General features: G+C 35.9%; 2 protein-coding genes across 2 annotated transcripts; both read left to right on the forward strand.

The window, feature by feature from the left end:
* The first annotated feature begins 3272 nt into the window (after positions 1-3272).
* On the forward strand, positions 3273-6105 carry LOC111203729 (salicylate/benzoate carboxyl methyltransferase-like). Its single transcript, XM_022697731.2, has 5 exons — positions 3273-3428; positions 3534-3666; positions 4314-4709; positions 4815-5072; positions 5172-6105. The coding sequence occupies exons 1-5, from the start codon at positions 3391-3393 to the stop codon at positions 5517-5519; spliced, it is 1173 nt and encodes a 390-aa protein (XP_022553452.1). The 5' UTR covers positions 3273-3390; the 3' UTR covers positions 5520-6105.
* Positions 6106-8699: 2594 nt separating this feature from the next.
* On the forward strand, positions 8700-10615 carry LOC111203730 (zinc finger protein ZAT5-like). Its single transcript, XM_022697732.2, has one exon. The coding sequence runs from the start codon at positions 9091-9093 to the stop codon at positions 10180-10182; it is 1092 nt and encodes a 363-aa protein (XP_022553453.1). The 5' UTR covers positions 8700-9090; the 3' UTR covers positions 10183-10615.
* The last annotated feature ends 6732 nt before the right edge of the window (positions 10616-17347 follow it).

A 17347-nucleotide genomic window follows, 5' to 3' on the forward strand; every position in this document is an offset into this window, starting at 1 on the left:
GCTGGCTCCGCCATCTTTGCATGGGGCCTTCAAATTCGGATAAGGCAACTTGAATCTTAAACATTTTTTTTTTTTGTAAACATGTTAAGATTGCATTACCAATTTTCTGAGTTTGTGACACACGGTACAAAGAGATACTAGTAGCAGAAAATACAACCGAAATGAAACTACTAACACAACAACAAAATACAGTAATGAAAAACACGATTGAGAACCGATACCAAAAGGCAGAGGAGAGAGCACTCGAGAGAACTTGAGAGAGTCGCTAAGAGCACGCAAAACACAAGATCAGAAACTCCATAATACGGCACCAGTTAAAACATGAGTCACGAACCAGTAATATTGGCTTGCCCAGGCACTTGCCTCCATAAAATGACCTCACCACAAAGCCCTACCACCTACAAAGAGCAAAGACACCAGCGAGAACTCGGAGCTTGCAGCAGACGACAATGGGGCCGCACCAAAGCGGCGAAACCAACGAACTAGAGCATGTCGAAGCCCCAGACATCAATCACCGCAAACAGCCACCTCTGCTCCTCCCTCCTGAATTTCAAAGGCACCATGATACTCCAACAACCTGTAAGCCCCTCACTGGAACCACCAACACCTCAACATCAAGCTCACAACCGCTCTTATTTGGAGAGACTAATAGTTGATAACCTGCCACATCCACCAGACGCTGCACGATAAAAGGAGCTAACACCTCATGGCAAGAACCGAAGCACTAAACCCTTACTGCAGAGATGCTACCAACACTCGCTGTCACCGAGAATGAGGACGAAGGTAGACTACAACAACCTAAGACCACATTGACCCGCACGAGCGACCGACTCTGAGAACCAGAGACTGACTAAAAATTGAGCATTGAAGCTCAATCTAACCAGCTCACCAGACCGCCACCTCTGGTTAAGATGAGAAGAAGAACTCAACCCTCCTCATGAGCTTGACAGCGACACCTCCAAGCCACAAGGAGCCCTGCACTCACCTACAAGAGAAACCACTAGCAGAGAGTAACCACCACTCCCAGGGAGCTCGTTGAGATCTAAAATCGACTCTAGATGTATTTGTTTCTCATTGGTGGTGAGAAACCGTGATGAATCAAAAGTAGAGATCTCAGAGACGAGAGCCCTCCAACCGAGAACGAGGGAACTTGTCTTCGACACCAGCAACTGACGCCGGAGGGATCGACGATGACCGGAGCACCACCACCGAAGCACAATCGTCCTCCATTGAAAGTAGATCTGGCCAGATCTGAGGTATGCCTCAAAGTTAACCCTGGAAAAAACCACCAAGCCCCACCCTTATATACACACCTCACCACCGCTCCAGATCCCTGACCACCGGCGGCGCCGGCGAAGAGAGGAAGACCACAACAGTAGGTATATCGGCGAGACAAAAGAGCAGGGGAAGGAGGCGAGATGGAGGAGGGGAAGAGACATAGTAGAGGAAAGGGAAGACAGCTGGTGACAACCGCGACGGGCTCGCCGGAAGCCGCCACCGGCTGAGCGGCGCCAATCAAACTAGGGTTTACAAGAGAGAGAGAGAGAGGGAGAGAGAGAGAGAGAGAGAGAGAACCTAACTCATTATAGTGACTAGACCCCACCGCAAGCGGTTCCCCAAATCGAGGAAAATCTTTTAGGATTTTTTTGGAAAGTCATAGTACCACAGCGCCGACAGAGAATCGAATCTGCGACCTCTGACAGCAGTCGTCTGTGAGAAGGGGGATCACTGGGATACAAGCCCTTCTCATCTTAAGATATACAATACAACAAAACCAAACAAACCAATACAGTATTTGACCAAAACCGGGACTAATCTGATAAGGCGATATTCTCAAACATAATAAACCCTAATCTTTTCTTCGCATGGAATCTCGTCAGCAGAGAACACTTAAATTTCGAGGAAATTTCAAGAAAAGTTCGACAAGCACAGGTCTACAACATTTTTTTTAAAACACCTTTCATTTAATATTATCGAGAATATCATGGTTTATTTGAGAATATCATTTTTTTTTTGTAACTTATTTGAGAATATCATGGGGCGCCATAATTATGCTTCATGATCTTCGCCATAATTCTACTTTAGAACCAATGCCATATTGCACTTTCTTTCTCTATATAGACTGTAGTCGGATGTATATGATATTTCAAAACGTCACGAAATTCACAACAAATGTCCGTTAAGTTTGGGTAAAGACTAATAGCCGGTATATTATTTGAGAAGCATTACAACTTTTTTTTGTAACCACATATCATCACTACAATGATTCTTACAATCATTAGAGAAATATGTTAGTCCATCTAATTATATAATAAGTTTTTTATTAAACTAATAATAAATTCATCATTAATGTACTTTATTATTTTCTTAAATAAAATTTACGGAATTGCCTAATGTGACTAAAATATATATGGCAATTAATGATTTTGAATAATAAAGATTTGATAAAAAATAGTGTATTTTCTATCATATTTGTTTAATTTTAAACTATTAAATAAATTAAACAACCACAATAACCATATAATAAAAATTTAGATTTTTATGTATATGTTATATTTTGAATTTTTACAAACGACTATAAATTATTAAAACTGTTAAAAGTCTCACATTCAAATTTTATGATCCATGGTTTAAAATTTTTGTTATGACAAAATACAAATGATTACAAAAGTTATATAAGTAAAAAGTCTAATTTAATTAATTATTAAGATTAATATATATATCATTTTAAATTAAACTATAAATCATATAAAATACAATATTTTAGTTTCAAAATTTACTTTGAACAATTTTTTTTGATAAAAGTTTCGAACGATCATTGACAACTATTTTTTTTAAATTATAAATTACTAAAACTATTAATCCCGCGATGAAAATTTTGTTATCAGTAATTTAAATTTTTTTCTATAAAAGATACAAATGATAGAAAAAGCTATATGAGTAGAAATCATCATTTAATAGACATTAATATTAAAAATATACTATATTATCTATGCTAGTATCATTTAAATTTAATAACATATCCTATCAAATATAAAAAAAAGTATTTTTTGGATTAATAAAATTGATTTATATGTTCGTACCAATTTAATTATATATTTAATAATTACTCACTTTTAATTATTTAATATATATTTATTATTTCATAATATGTAAAAATATTTAATACATAAAATAATTTATATATATAATGTTGATTCCGCGCAAGGCGCGGATCTTAACCTAGTTAAGTAATTATTGGAGTTTATATTACAACAACTCAACGTGTTTCACGTTAATTTCAAGATATGTCCCACTTCTATAAATAAGGTGAACAAGGGATCACCACCCTAAACAACATAAACATATTGTAATAACTCTCCGTTTTCCCTTTGAAATTCTGCGAGAATTATGGATTCAAGATTCATCCACAGCATTCATTCCTCAAGGTTCTTCTCTCAAATTCATCATATATTCATATGATTGTATATATTATTTTTACATAGATGTATTCATGCATCTTCTATATGTATTTCTTTATGTATGACATGCAGATATGATTATAAGACTGAGAACGAGTCGAGTAGCGGCGATGAAGAGAGAAGTAGCAAATACTCTTTTGTGAGTGCTCTATGTATGAGCGGAGGAGAGGGAGACAACAGCTACTCCACCAATTCTCTTCTTCAGGTTCCTCCTAACCTTTATATATTTCATTTTTCGTGAGTTTATATGCATACACAATTTAATTCTTTATCTAGGTGTTGATGAATAGATATAAACTCGCATTCGGTTATTGTTGTTTTAGTTATCCGGTTTGCTGAATTACTTTGTACGCAATTGTTTTGCTTATAAATTCTGCTTGGGAGAAAATATAAACGAAAACACTATTTATTTAAATTAATATTAATTAAGATTTTATGTATGTAAATTTTAATATTTCATTGTTTATGTATTTGGGTGTATCTGGTCGGTATAGTTAAGTTACATTAACTTTATTTACGGTTCTGATACGTACACATCATGATGATTAGCTTTTTTTTGTTCAAACACATCATGATTAGAGCATGATTATCGGTGGTAAGACGGTTCTTAAGTGTGGGCCCCACCACATTTTTGCAAAACCCGTGCTTCAATGTCGCCAAATAAGAAATGTTCACAAGAGTTTATTGTACTGTTTGCGGGTTCCACAGACATTGGTTCATTTTTAATTTTTTTTTTAATCAGAAAAAAAAAATTAATCATAAACGGATCCTTGAATGTTGCCTTGAATTCAATTATACACCTGTGACAAAAGAAAACAGTTATAGTTAACCGATTAATTTTTCTTTTTTAAGAGGAGAGCGTTAGCAAAGGCTAAGCCGGTTTTAGTTAAGAACATAAAGGAACTGATGATGGGCTTGAGCTTTCCTAAATACATAAAAGTAGCTGACTTGGGCTGCTCTTCGGGACAAAACACGTTCTTGGCAATGTCTGAAATCATCAATACAATCAATGTGTTATGTCAAAAATGGAACCAAAACCCACCAGAGATAGATTGTTGTCTAAACGATCTCCCTAATAACGATTTCAACACAACGTTCAAATTCATACATTCATTCAAAGAGAAGAACCTCACGTGCAAAGCACCATACTTCGTTTCTGGAGTACCCGGCTCCTTCTACTCGAGGCTCTTCCCTCGTACGAGTCTCCATTTAGTACATTCCTCTTATGGCCTCCATTGGCTCTCTAAGGTATGGCTAGTATCGAGACTTCATTATAATATTCTCTCTTTACATATAACCTGATTTATTTTGTATCGAAATTTTGCTATAATATTGGAACTATTTGATTGTAAGGTTCCTGAAGGACTTGAGAAGAACAAAATGAGTGTATACATCACAGCTTCAAGTCCCCTAAGTGCATACAAGGCTTACTTAAAACAATTCCAAAGAGATTTCACAACATTTCTGAAACTGCGTTCGGAAGAGATGGTTTCTAATGGACGTATGGTTCTAACTTTCATCGGTAGAAACAATATGGATAATCCATTGCATAGAGATTGTTGTCACTTTTGGACATTATTATCCAAATCTCTACATGACCTAGTCGTCGAGGTATATATCAAAAAAATATATATATGTTCTCTTTTTGTCTTTCCATATTTTGAATACATGTTCAAACACTGGTTTCACATATATCTATTTTTTTCGTAGGGTCTTGTGAGTGCTTCGAAGGTAGATTCGTTCTACATGCCTTTTTATGATCCTAGCAAAGAAGAAGTTAAAGAAATAGTAGGGATAGAAGGTTCATTTGAAATCAAAGATTTAGAGGCGCATGAATATGATCTTGGCCATTGTAACCAAGACGGGTCAAAGAGAAGTAAATCAGGAAAAAATGAAGCCAATTACATAAGAGCGGTGAGTGAACCATTGCTCGTGGCTCACTTTGGAAATGCCATTATCAGCAGATTGTTTAACAAGTTCGCACATCATGTGTCTCAACATGCTGGTTGCAGAAACAAAACGACCGTTAGTCTAGTCGTTTCATTGACTCGCAAATAACTTTTTTTATGTACAATAAAGTTTAGTCTTGGCGAGCGATGTGAATGGTTAAACTTTTAAAAGTATATCGTCGATCATGCATGAATTCCTGCGTTTAAAGAATATATAAATCATCTAAGTCTATAAATAGAACTTCTAGGCTAATTAAGTTTTCATCTAGATTCTGTAACTAGAGGTTTTCATCTAGAGTATATTTTTTTTAACACCCATCTAGAGTATATAGACAGACCTATCTCTGTGCATCAACATGGTTCAAGAGTTTGATTTTTTACCATCAAGGGTATCTAAGGGGGATCATGAAAGAGAATCAAAGAACAAGCCTAGAGCTGAAAAAAATGAAGGAATATGAGAAGAACATATGTGGGAAGCACATCAAGACATGCAGCAGAGAAAGTCCAATCATAAAATTAAGAAGTCTCGCTTAAAGTGAAGATGCGGCGAAACTGCTGAATCTCCAGCATTCTCTTTGCCTCTTATGTTCTTAATATGCAAAATTGTTTTCAGAAGCTTACTTATGCTTTGTATACCAATTCAATGTTATCTTTGACCTTCCCCTTCTGCTTATACGTACGATTGTGTAAGTTACAAATCTACAATTTTGTATTTTGTCAAACCAAATTATAGAGTCTGGTTGGTCAAATTAAGCAGAAATGGTACATCTGGAAAGTTAGGAATAATAAAGTTTTCAGTAACCTGGCGATGGACCCAATAGATACGCTTAAGTTGGCAGAAACAAAATCAATACTGTGGGCAGGGCCAGAGGACAACACCACGAATAATGAATACGACCTTATCGTCGATTCCAGGAAGATGGTGCTTTACAGATGGCTCCTGGAAAGAGGGTGGTATTTTTTCAACACAAGGTTGATTCAACACTTTAGAAGGTTTTGATGGATTGTTGGGGGCGAAGAATGCTAGGGCTTCTCTATCTCCACTTCATGTGGAGATGGAAGCGCTACTATGGACAATGGAATGCATGAGAAATTTACGTCAATTTCAGGTTACGTTTGCAACGGATTGTTCTCAATTGGTGAAGATGGTTTCAGAACCAGAAGAATGACCAGCTTTTGCAAATTATTTGAAAGATATCAAGATCCTGAAAGAAAGTTTCACCCGATCAGAGATTATCTATGTACCAAGGACGCAAAATTCAAAAGCGGATAGACTAACACGCAGTGTTAGGAACAACCGTCTTTTGGCGTTCACATGGATGCAGATCACCTGGTTTGGTTTACAGAGTCAGTACGAGTCTGTATTGTTGATGACAAAATAAAAAAAAGGTTAAGTCTTGTTGGTCAAATTAAACTAAATACACTTCCACAATAAGATTAAAAGATAAAGATAAATATTGTTGGTCAAAGTTATATTATAAAGATAAAGATAAGAAGAAACTAAAATAAGAAATATAATAATTATTTTACCATTTTCATCAATTTTTGTTGCAGAATATCATTTGGTAACAATAGGAAAGGAGGAATCTCAGCGTGAAAATGTGTATGAACACCATCTAAGATAGATATCTATATCTTTACAACAAATTAAAGAGAGGCTTAGTTTCAAAAAAACAAAATGAAAAATCTCATCATCTTTTTCATTCTTCTTAGTAGATGCATCGGACAGATAGTAGACGAAAAAGAAACTCTCGTTCTCACGAACGAACTGAACAACAAAATCCTCGGAATACATTGTAAATCCAAGGACGACGACCTTGGTGACCATTATTTGGCCGTCGGCCAAAGCCAAGAATATAAATTCAGGGATAATCTTTGGCACACGACGCTCTTCTGGTGTCATATGGGGCAAGGACCTGATTATAAGATTCAACAAGTGTTTGAGGCATACAGATCTACGTGGACTAAGTATGTGGGATACACCTATTGGATAGGAAGAGAGGATGGAATCTACTTTAGACAAGACCCCCATGGTTTACCTTTGGTGAAAAGATATGATTGGAATCTTACGGCCTATTAATACTCTTTCATGCAGGTGTATGATTGCATTGTTTGATGAAAGATTATAAACTTTAATATCTGTTTTTCGTTGTTGTTGTTGTGGTTCAATTAAAATTGACCTACAAATTTCACAATAGAAATCTGAATCAGATGTGTAGTTTGTTTTCATCTATATTGAGTAAGTGTTTTTATTATAATATATAAAATGATATATATGTTGGCTAGAGGTTTTTTTTCTTTTCAATCTTTTCATTTTGCTTTAGTTTTGAAGATCCCATATCTACATTCCACCCCTCTCCCTTTCCCACAATAAAGAAATTAAGAATAAAAATTTAAAGGTCATTCATTTTCTTATTTCTTAAATACCTTTTTCACGTTATTTCTTAAAGGAAAATTCTCTCAAATAGATCTTTTTTAGTTTCTGTCACAAAAATAGTACTAAAAAAATAACCAAAATAGCATATTTTTATTTTGAAAATTTTAAATTTTTATATTTTAAAATTTGAAACTTTATCTCCAAAACCTCACCCCTTAACTCTAAACTCCAATTCTAGATTAGTTAACTGTTGGGTGTAAATGCATATCTACCCTTTAATAAAACTTATTTTGGTCATTTTCTTCCTTGAGATCTATTTTTGTGAAAATAAACTAAAAAAAACTATCTAAGGGAATTTATGTTTCTTAAATACCAATAAAATATATTTTTAATCAAATAACATAAATTTATTCAATTAATATTAAGAATATGTCGGTCATTAGTTTTCTTTATTTCCTTAAATAATTTTCCTTTTCATAAGATTTGAAAAAGCTCCTACAATCCAAAATCTTTTTTTTTTCCTTTCTGAAAATCAAATATTCCTGTCCTATATAATCCAATTTTGTTTTCGAAACACATATAATCCAATTACATTACCATAATATAACCATAAGAAATAATTTTAATCAAATAACAAAATTTTTTTATTTTATTTATCGTTTAATGTCTATTTCAGAGTGATGTTGAATAATCTAATTAGATATACTTAATGCGGCCATCTATCTTTTAATGTCTATTTCAAAGTGATTCATAAACGTTATGTAAATTAACTCATCAAAGTGAAAACCAGTTTTAACAAAAAGAAGAAAAAAAACTAACGAAACTATTTGATGTGTGATCCCATCATCACACACACACACTAAATCGCTATACAGAGTTAAACAACGCATAATGAACTGGAACAACATATATTACTATATACATTGTCTAAAATTGCACATTTTGTTGAAATGGTTACTCTCTCTATCTCATTGTATTGTGATTAGTTTGCCAAGTTGGGAAAATGGTAGAAGAGAGACAATAACAGAATTACTAAAATTTTAGAGGCTACAAAAAGACAAGTCCAAACATATTCACACACTTAAAAAGCTTTTCTCGTACATTTTTGCTATATATGTACGGTGGTGTCTCTCTTTGACTCCTCTCTTTCTATATCACTCACTATTTATGTATCCATCTCTCCACACATCTCTCTCCATCTCACACACATCTTCCTCTTAACACATTAATATATATTACATAAGTTTAACATCTTCACAACCAACAACACAACTCCTCTTCTCTTTTCTTGAACATCAGAATAATGGAAGCATTTGAAGAGGCGATAGCGGCCTCAAAAGAGCAAGCATTGATCCTTAAAAGGAAGCGTACAAAGCGACAACGTCCACAGTCTCCCATTCCTTTCTCTGTATCCCCTCCTATAGTTGAAGAAGAAGTATCCAACGTTCTTGATTCCAAGGAAAATGATGTAGCAAACCGCAAAAAGGATGGTGTGGTCACGTCTTCATCTTCATCAGCATCTTGGTCCTCTAACAACAACCCAACATTGAAGGGCGAAGAAGACGAGGAAGATCAAGACGTAGCCAATTGTTTGATACTCCTTTCCCAGGGACACTCTTTCCCCCAACACAACCAACAGCTCAAGATACCTCACCAAGAAATAAACAACAATAACACGTATAGATTTAGCAGCAGGAGGTTTCTAGAGACTTCTTCATCAAACGGTGGTGGCAAATCAGGTTACTACGTTTATCAGTGCAAAACATGTGACCGGACCTTCCCTTCTTTTCAGGCTCTAGGCGGCCATAGAGCTAGCCACAAGAAACCTAGAGCCACCTCCTTTTACTCCAACCTTGACCTAAAGAAGAGTATCTACGAAAACGACGCCGCTTCACTCGTTACAACCACAAATATTTACAATAACAACAAAAACAACAACAATAGATCGCTTGTTGCTTACGGAAAGGCAAATAACAATAAAGTTCATGAATGTGGAATTTGTGGAGCCGAGTTTACGTCTGGACAAGCCTTAGGTGGTCACATGAGACGGCATAGAGGTGCGGTGGTTGTGGCTGCGGCACCAGCTCCCATCGTGACGGTGGCAGCGGCTGCGGCCAACACGGAGTTATCATTGTCTTCCATGTCGTATGATCAAATATCCGACGGTCAAGATCATCTGGTGATGCCAGAGGCAAAGAAAGCTAAGAAGATGGTCGTGTCATTGGATTTGGATCTGAATCTACCCGCACCGGAAGATGAGAATAGGGTCAATGGGTTGAGCTTGGCTTTGAAGCAAAAACACGAACAAGAACAAGAACATCAAGAGACGAAACAAAGAGAAGAACCAGTGTCTCTTGTCTTGTCTGCTCCTACTTTGGTGGATTGCTATTACTGATTTATTATTAAACACACTAATCTAAAAACATATTATTTTCTTTTTTTGGCTTACTAGGAAACTGATAATTCATTCAATATCTAACGTTTTTTTTTGTGTGTAACCGATTCTTTGCTTCTTAAATACTTGCGGGATTCTTTTTTTCTTGGGTCTTTTTTCAGACGAGTATACTAAAATATAATCATTTCTTTAGTTTCGATTTGTTACAAAAGAAAATTGTATAGATATTTTGATGTCACGTTCTTTAATGATTTTGATCAGAAAATATTATTTTCTTGTTTCCTCCAGAAGAAAAAAAAAAGCTCATGAAAAGGGCGTGACGGGGTGTCTAGTCTTCTTGTTTCAATTCTGTTCTTTTTAGCAGTTGTAACAAAAAGTTCTCTTTGCCGTTGACAAATAAAGCTTTAAATCGATAGTGAGAGAGTTCTGATCAAATACATATACTACTATTTATTTTTGCTTTTAATTTAAATATCAGTGGTGGTGATAGTTTAGTATACTGTTGTCATATACATGTATATACTCAGTCCACAATGAATGCTTTTCCTAGCTTCCAGGAACTCTATTGAACGACAATTTGATTATCTTCTAAAAATAAATATATTTCATGTTTTATAAGATAAACTTTGAAATGATCATCCACTCCTTTACCAACTCAAGCACTATGATCATCTGCTCATCAACCACTATGATCATCTACTCATCAAGCACTATGATCACCCACTCATTTACCAAATCAAGCACCATCTTTGATAGTTTATGTGTTGTTGCTCACTATAAATATCATCACTCATCTCACTCTTTTGTACACAATTACATCTTCTTCTTCTTCCTTATAATAAACTCTCTCCCTTATATTAAGCGTTATTTACTTCCTACGGGTATTAAATTCTACTCTTATTTAAATTTGCCGATACTATAAATTATAAGTTATTTCATAACACGTTATCAGCACGATCACTCTGCGATTCGGTAAAATTTATTTGTATCATTTATACCCTGTTATAATGGTCGGTATACCGCCTCTACTATTATTTATATCATGTTATAATGGCCGGAATACCGCCTATATTATTTACTAGTAATTTAATTTATTTATTGGTCGGCCGAGCCGCCTTATATCCTGTTTATTATTTATTGGTCGGCCGAGCCGCCTTATATCCTGTTTATTATTTATTGGTCGGCCGAGCCGCCTTATATCCTGTTTATTATTTATTGGTCGGCTGAGCCGCCTTATATTCTGTTTATTATTAATTGGTCGGCCGAGCCGCCGTATAATTTATTTGATATTATGCATTGATCGGCTGAGCCGTCGCATGATTTATTGTCATATAACATAAATATTTCATTGTCATAATTTTTCACTTTTATGAAATTTTATAGATTTGATTGACCGTTTAATACGATATTTTCGGACTAATTTTTGGTGCACTCGATTTAACCCCAACGGTCACAAAGAATTTTTTCAAAAATTTCCCCTTTCTCCAACGGTCATGAACAGTAATTTTCATCTATAAATACAACTCATTTTCACTCCATTTCATCATCCAAAACATTTCATCTTCTCTCAAAAATTTCAAATCGCTCTCCTCCGATTTTTCATTTCAAGAAAGATGATTCGCGCACTTTTGTTTTTATGTGCCATTTTTATTTGTGTTTCTATTTATGGTTTATTCGTTGGAGAATTTACTCCGAGTGAATTTAAGATGAATATCGGTTTAATTTTATTTACATCGCTTCTCCTTGTAATTGCTTGTATGATTAATGTAAACGGTTTTTAAATTATGAAGTTCTAATAAAATTACTATTTTGTGTTTTAGAAATACAAATGGCAAACATCGAGAAACTCCAGTTCCCGGCTCTAAAAGTAACCGGCGAAAACTATGTCAGATGGGTCACAAATGTGAAACCTTATCTTGTAATAAAAAAATATCTGAAGCTATAAAAGTCGGTAACAAATCGCCACCCGAGCATATAGCCGAGGCGATAATCTTCCTGAAGAAGCACTTAGATGAGAATCTAACTCACGACTATGGAGACGTTGAGGACCCAGCTGTACTATGGCAAGCCTTGAAAGACAGATTCGATAATCAAAAGGAAATCAATCTCCCTCACGCTCTTGAAGAGTGGAAAACCCTGAGGTTTCAGGATTTCCAAAGGGTTAGAGATTACAATTCCACTATCTTGAGGATAGTTGCACAATTAAAATATTGTGGTAACCCTGTCACCGAAGCAGAAATGCTTGACAAGACATACAATACCTTCCACAAAGAACACAACGTCTTATCCCGAATTTACAGAAAATGTGGATACACCAAATTTTCTGAATTGATGGTAACACTCATGTTGGCTGAAAAGAACGATGAGTTACTAATCAAAAACCATAATTCCCGACCTACGGGAGCCAAGGCATTTCCCGAAGTGAATGCTACGGCGGTAGAATATTCGGGAAGGAGAAACCATACCAATCGAGGTCGTGGTCGGCGTTTCAACAACAAACGTGGAAAGCCTTACTATCCTAAAAGTATTAGATCTAACAAATGGGTTAGATCTGAACAACCTCATAAAGGCAAAGAAACCGAAGAGGATACCACAAAGAAAAGTGAGACTGTATGTTACAGATGTGGATGTAAAGGACATTGGTCCCGTACCTGTCGTACTCCCCCACATTTGTGCAAGTTATATCAAGAATCCATAAAAGGAAAGGCTAAAGAGGTGAACCTCACGGAAAACGTTGAAGGGACCTCATACCTTGAATCCTCTGATTTCGCAAATGAGCTGGACTAGAATACTCTTGAAGAGTACGGAAATGTTTCTAATAAGACTGCTGAATAGTCCTCATTTGTAATGTATAATAATTATGTTTTCAAAGAATAATGTTGTTTTAACAACAATATATGTATAATTATTGTGTGTTTTCTTTATATAATCAATGAATAAATTTCACGTTTCACTTTTATTTAATGTTTATGATAATTTCAGAAATGGATCAAAATACTAATGGAGCAAAATCCAAGAAACGGATTCGTGAAATATGCATACCAGATAGTGGAACAACGCACACTATTCTGAGACAAAAGAGATATTTCTCTGATATAAAACCGACAAGAATTGTCGTCAATACAATATCAGGTCCTGCAGACGTGATTGAAGGAACTGGTAAAGCAAACTTTACTTTGCCGAATGGAACAAAATTTTCCATAAATAATGCTTTATACTCTCCGAGTTCTAAAAGGAATTTGTTGAGTTTTAAAGACATATATCTTCACGGATATGATACTCAGTCTGCAACTGAGGATGGAAAGAAATACATGTATGTAATTTCTGAAAAATGTGGCAGAAAACACATATTGGAAAAGTTTCCAGAACTTCCTTCGGGATTACATCATACTTATATCGATGAGATCGAATCAAATCTTGTAGTAAAACGGAACCCAGAAGAGTTCACGTTATGGCATGATCGCCTTGGCCACCCAGGCACTACAATGATGCGTAAAATCATAGAAAGTTCACATGGTCATCCATTGAAAATCCAGGAGATTTCTCAAGGGAATAAAATGACATGTGTTGCATGTTCTCTAGGAAAATTGATCGTAAGGCCATCGCCAACCAAAATCGATAAAGAATCACCAAAGTTCCTTGAAAGAATTCAAGGTGATATATGTGGACCGATACATCCACCATGTGGACCATTCCACTATTTTATGGTATTAATTGACGCATCCAGTAGATGGTCACACGTTTGTCTATTATCATCTCGAAATGTGGCATTTGCGAGATTTCTAACTCAGATAATCAAACTGCGAGCACAGTTTCCTGATTATACTATTAAAAGAGTTAGACTAGACAACGCTGGTGAATTCACATCCCAAGCATTCAATGACTATTGTATGGTAATGGGAATTGAAGTTGAACATTCGGTTGCTCATGTTCATACGCAAAATGGTTTGGCTGAATCTTTAATTAAGCGTCTGCAATTGATTGCAAGACCATTGATCATGAGATCAAAACTTCCAACCTCTGTATGGGGACATGCCATTTTGCATGCAGAAGCACTCATTCGGATCAGACCGAGTGCATACCATAAGTATTCCCCACTACAGTTAGCGTTTGGTCGAGAACCAAACATTTCCCACTTTAGAATCTTTGGTTGTGCGGTATATGTGCCTGTAGCACCACCACAACGAACAAAGATGGGACCACAAAGAAGGTTGGGAATATATGTTGGTTGTGATTCTCCATCAATTATAAGATACCTAGAACCACAGACTGGTGACGTCTTTACAGCACGTTTTGCTGATTGTCATTTTGACGAAAATGTATTCCCAGTTCTAGGGGGAGAAAACAAAAATGTTGGAAGTGATATAAAATGGAGTGTACCATCATTGTTATATCTTGATCCTCCTACTAAAGAGTCAGAACTAGAAGTTCGACGAATTATGCATTTACAGAGTATAGCTAACCAGCTACCTGATGCATTTGCAGATACCAAGACGGTAACTAAATCTCATATACCAGCTGCAAATGCTCCTGCTCGTATCAAAATGCCAAATGAACAAGAAAAGGAGGATGACACACGAGAGCCAAAAACACGCCTGAAGCGTGGTAGACCTGCTGGTTCTAAGGATAAGAATCCTAGGAAACAGAAGAAAGCTGAAATATATGATGCACCCAAAATAGCAGAAAATATTTTGGAAGAAATAAATGATAAGGACTCTGATGAATCAGAGCATCATGAATCGAAAGATAATCATGAGATTTCTATTAATTACATCCATAATAAAAGGATATGGAATAGAAATGAACAAAATGACCTTGATGATGCTTTCTCATATATCGTGTCAAGTGAGGTAAATGAAGATACCGATGATCCAGAACCGAAATCCATATATGAATGTCAAAAGAGACATGATTGGAATAAATGGAAAGAAGCAATACAAATCGAACTTGATTCGCTTAACAAACGAAAAGTGTTTGGATCTATTGTACTCACACCTGAAGATGTGAGACCAGTTGGGTACAGATGGATTTTCGTTCGAAAACGAAATGAGAAAAATGAGATTACAAGGTATAAAGCTCGCCTTGTAGCCCAAGGATTTTCTCAAAGACCTGGTATTGATTATGAGGAAACATATTCTCCTGTAATGGATGCGATCACATTTAGATTCCTGATGAGTCTAGCCGCTGATAAAAATCTTGAGATGCGTCTCATGGATGTTGTTACAGCTTATCTATACGGATCATTAGATACTGATATCTACATGAAAATCCCTGATGGATTTAAAATGCCAGAAGCATTAAGTTCCAAACCTAAAGAGTTATGTGCAATAAAATTGCAAAGATCATTATATGGGTTAAAACAATCTGGACGTATGTGGTACAATCGTCTCAGTGAACATTTAACAAAAGAAGGATATGTGAATGATCCTATATGCCCATGTGTTTTCATCAAGAAAACAACATCCGGATTTGTGATAATCGCGGTATATGTTGATGATCTAAATATTATTGGAACTCAAAAAGAAATACAAAAGGCATCAGACTATCTCAAAGGAGAATTTGAGATGAAAGATCTTGGACAGACACAGTATTGTCTTGGCCTACAAATAGAACATTCACAAAATGGTATATTTGTGCATCAATCCACATACACTAAAAGAGTGTTGAAACGATTTAACATGGATAAATCAACTCCTCTTAGCACCCCAATGGTCGTTAGATCACTTAACATTGAAAGTGATCCATTTCGACCACCTGAGGAAAAAGAAGAGATACTTGGTCCGGAAGTACCATATCTAAGTGCAATTGGAGCGTTGATGTACCTTGCAAATTGTACACGGCCTGATATATCATTCACTGTTAATCTTCTAGCAAGATTTAGCTCATCTCCAACACGAAGACATTGGAATGGAATTAAACATGTCTTTCGTTACCTACAAGGGACTATTGATTTAGGCTTATTTTACCCTAAAGATTCAAATGGTCAAATGGTTGGTTTTGCAGATGCAGGATATCTTTCAGATCCACACAAAGCCCGATCGCAAACAGGATATGTTTTTACGATCGGAGGCACTGCTATATCTTGGCGTTCTCAGAAACAAACGCTTGTGGCTACCTCTTCAAATCATGCTGAGATCATCGCACTCCATGAAGCAAGTAAAGAATGTGTATGGCTAAGATCAATAAGCCAACACATTTGTTCAAGTAGTGGGATTGACAAAAGTACGGGGCCAACTATTCTATATGAAGACAATGCAGCATGTGTTGCTCAAACGAAGGAAGGATATATCAAAAGTGATAGAACAAAACATATACATCCAAAGTTCTTCTCATACACTCAAGAGCTCGAGAAGAAGAAAGAGATTTAAGTAAGATATGTCCGATCATGCGACAATGCAGCCGACCTCTTCACAAAATCACTCCCTACTTCGGTATTCAGAAAACATGTCCATAACATTGGAATGCGTCATCAGAAGGATTTATGACTGTTCAATCGAGGGGGAGCTTACGTAGTTGTACTCTTTTTACCTAACTATGGTTTTTCCCATTGGGTTTTCCTAGAAAGGTTTTTAACGAGGCAACAAAGACGTTAAGCGAGAGCGGAGAGTGACACCGGTCCCCAAGGAGAGTGTTACGAAACTTAATTTAATACAAGATGGATGATCAAGGGGGAGTGTTATAAGATAAACTTTGAAATGATCCTCCACTCCTTTACCAACTCAAGCACTATGATCATCTACTCATCAAGCACTATGATCATCTACTCATCAAGCACTATGATCACCCACTCATTTACCAAATCAAGCACCATCTTTAATATTTTATGTGTTGTTGCTCACTATAAATACCATCACTCATCTCACTCTTTTGTACACAATTACATCTTCTTCTTCTTCCTTATAATAAACTATCTCCCTTATATTAAGCGTTATTTGCTTCCTACGGATATTGAATTCTACTCTTATTTAAATTTGCCGATACTATAAATTATAAGTTATTTCATAACATCATGTTCTTTTTTTTATCAGTTTTTTTTCAGTACACCAACAATTTCTAAGAGATAGATGCTTCACCTACGTCAACCTATCCTTTGGAAACTGTACTGACGACGACCGTGTGTAATCCTACTCCAGCAGCCTATCCGCAGCTCATCCCAACGTTGGAT

The sequence above is a fragment of the Brassica napus genome, chromosome C3 (genome assembly GCF_020379485.1).
Source record: "Brassica napus cultivar Da-Ae chromosome C3, Da-Ae, whole genome shotgun sequence".
Classification (NCBI taxonomy): Eukaryota; Viridiplantae; Streptophyta; class Magnoliopsida; order Brassicales; family Brassicaceae; genus Brassica; species Brassica napus.

Bases quoted from the DNA above. Each gene is read 5' to 3' on its own strand.
- LOC111203729 (XM_022697731.2), top strand. From the start codon at position 3,391: ATGGATTCAAGATTCATCCACAGCATTCATTCCTCAAG. The intron at 3,429-3,533 runs GTTCTTCTCTCA...TATGACATGCAG, and splicing joins CACAGCATTCATTCCTCAAG to ATATGATTATAAGACTGAGA. The intron at 4,710-4,814 runs GTATGGCTAGTA...TTTGATTGTAAG, and splicing joins GCCTCCATTGGCTCTCTAAG to GTTCCTGAAGGACTTGAGAA.
- LOC111203730 (XM_022697732.2), top strand. From the start codon at position 9,091: ATGGAAGCATTTGAAGAGGCGATAGCGGCCTCAAAAGAGCAAGCATTG.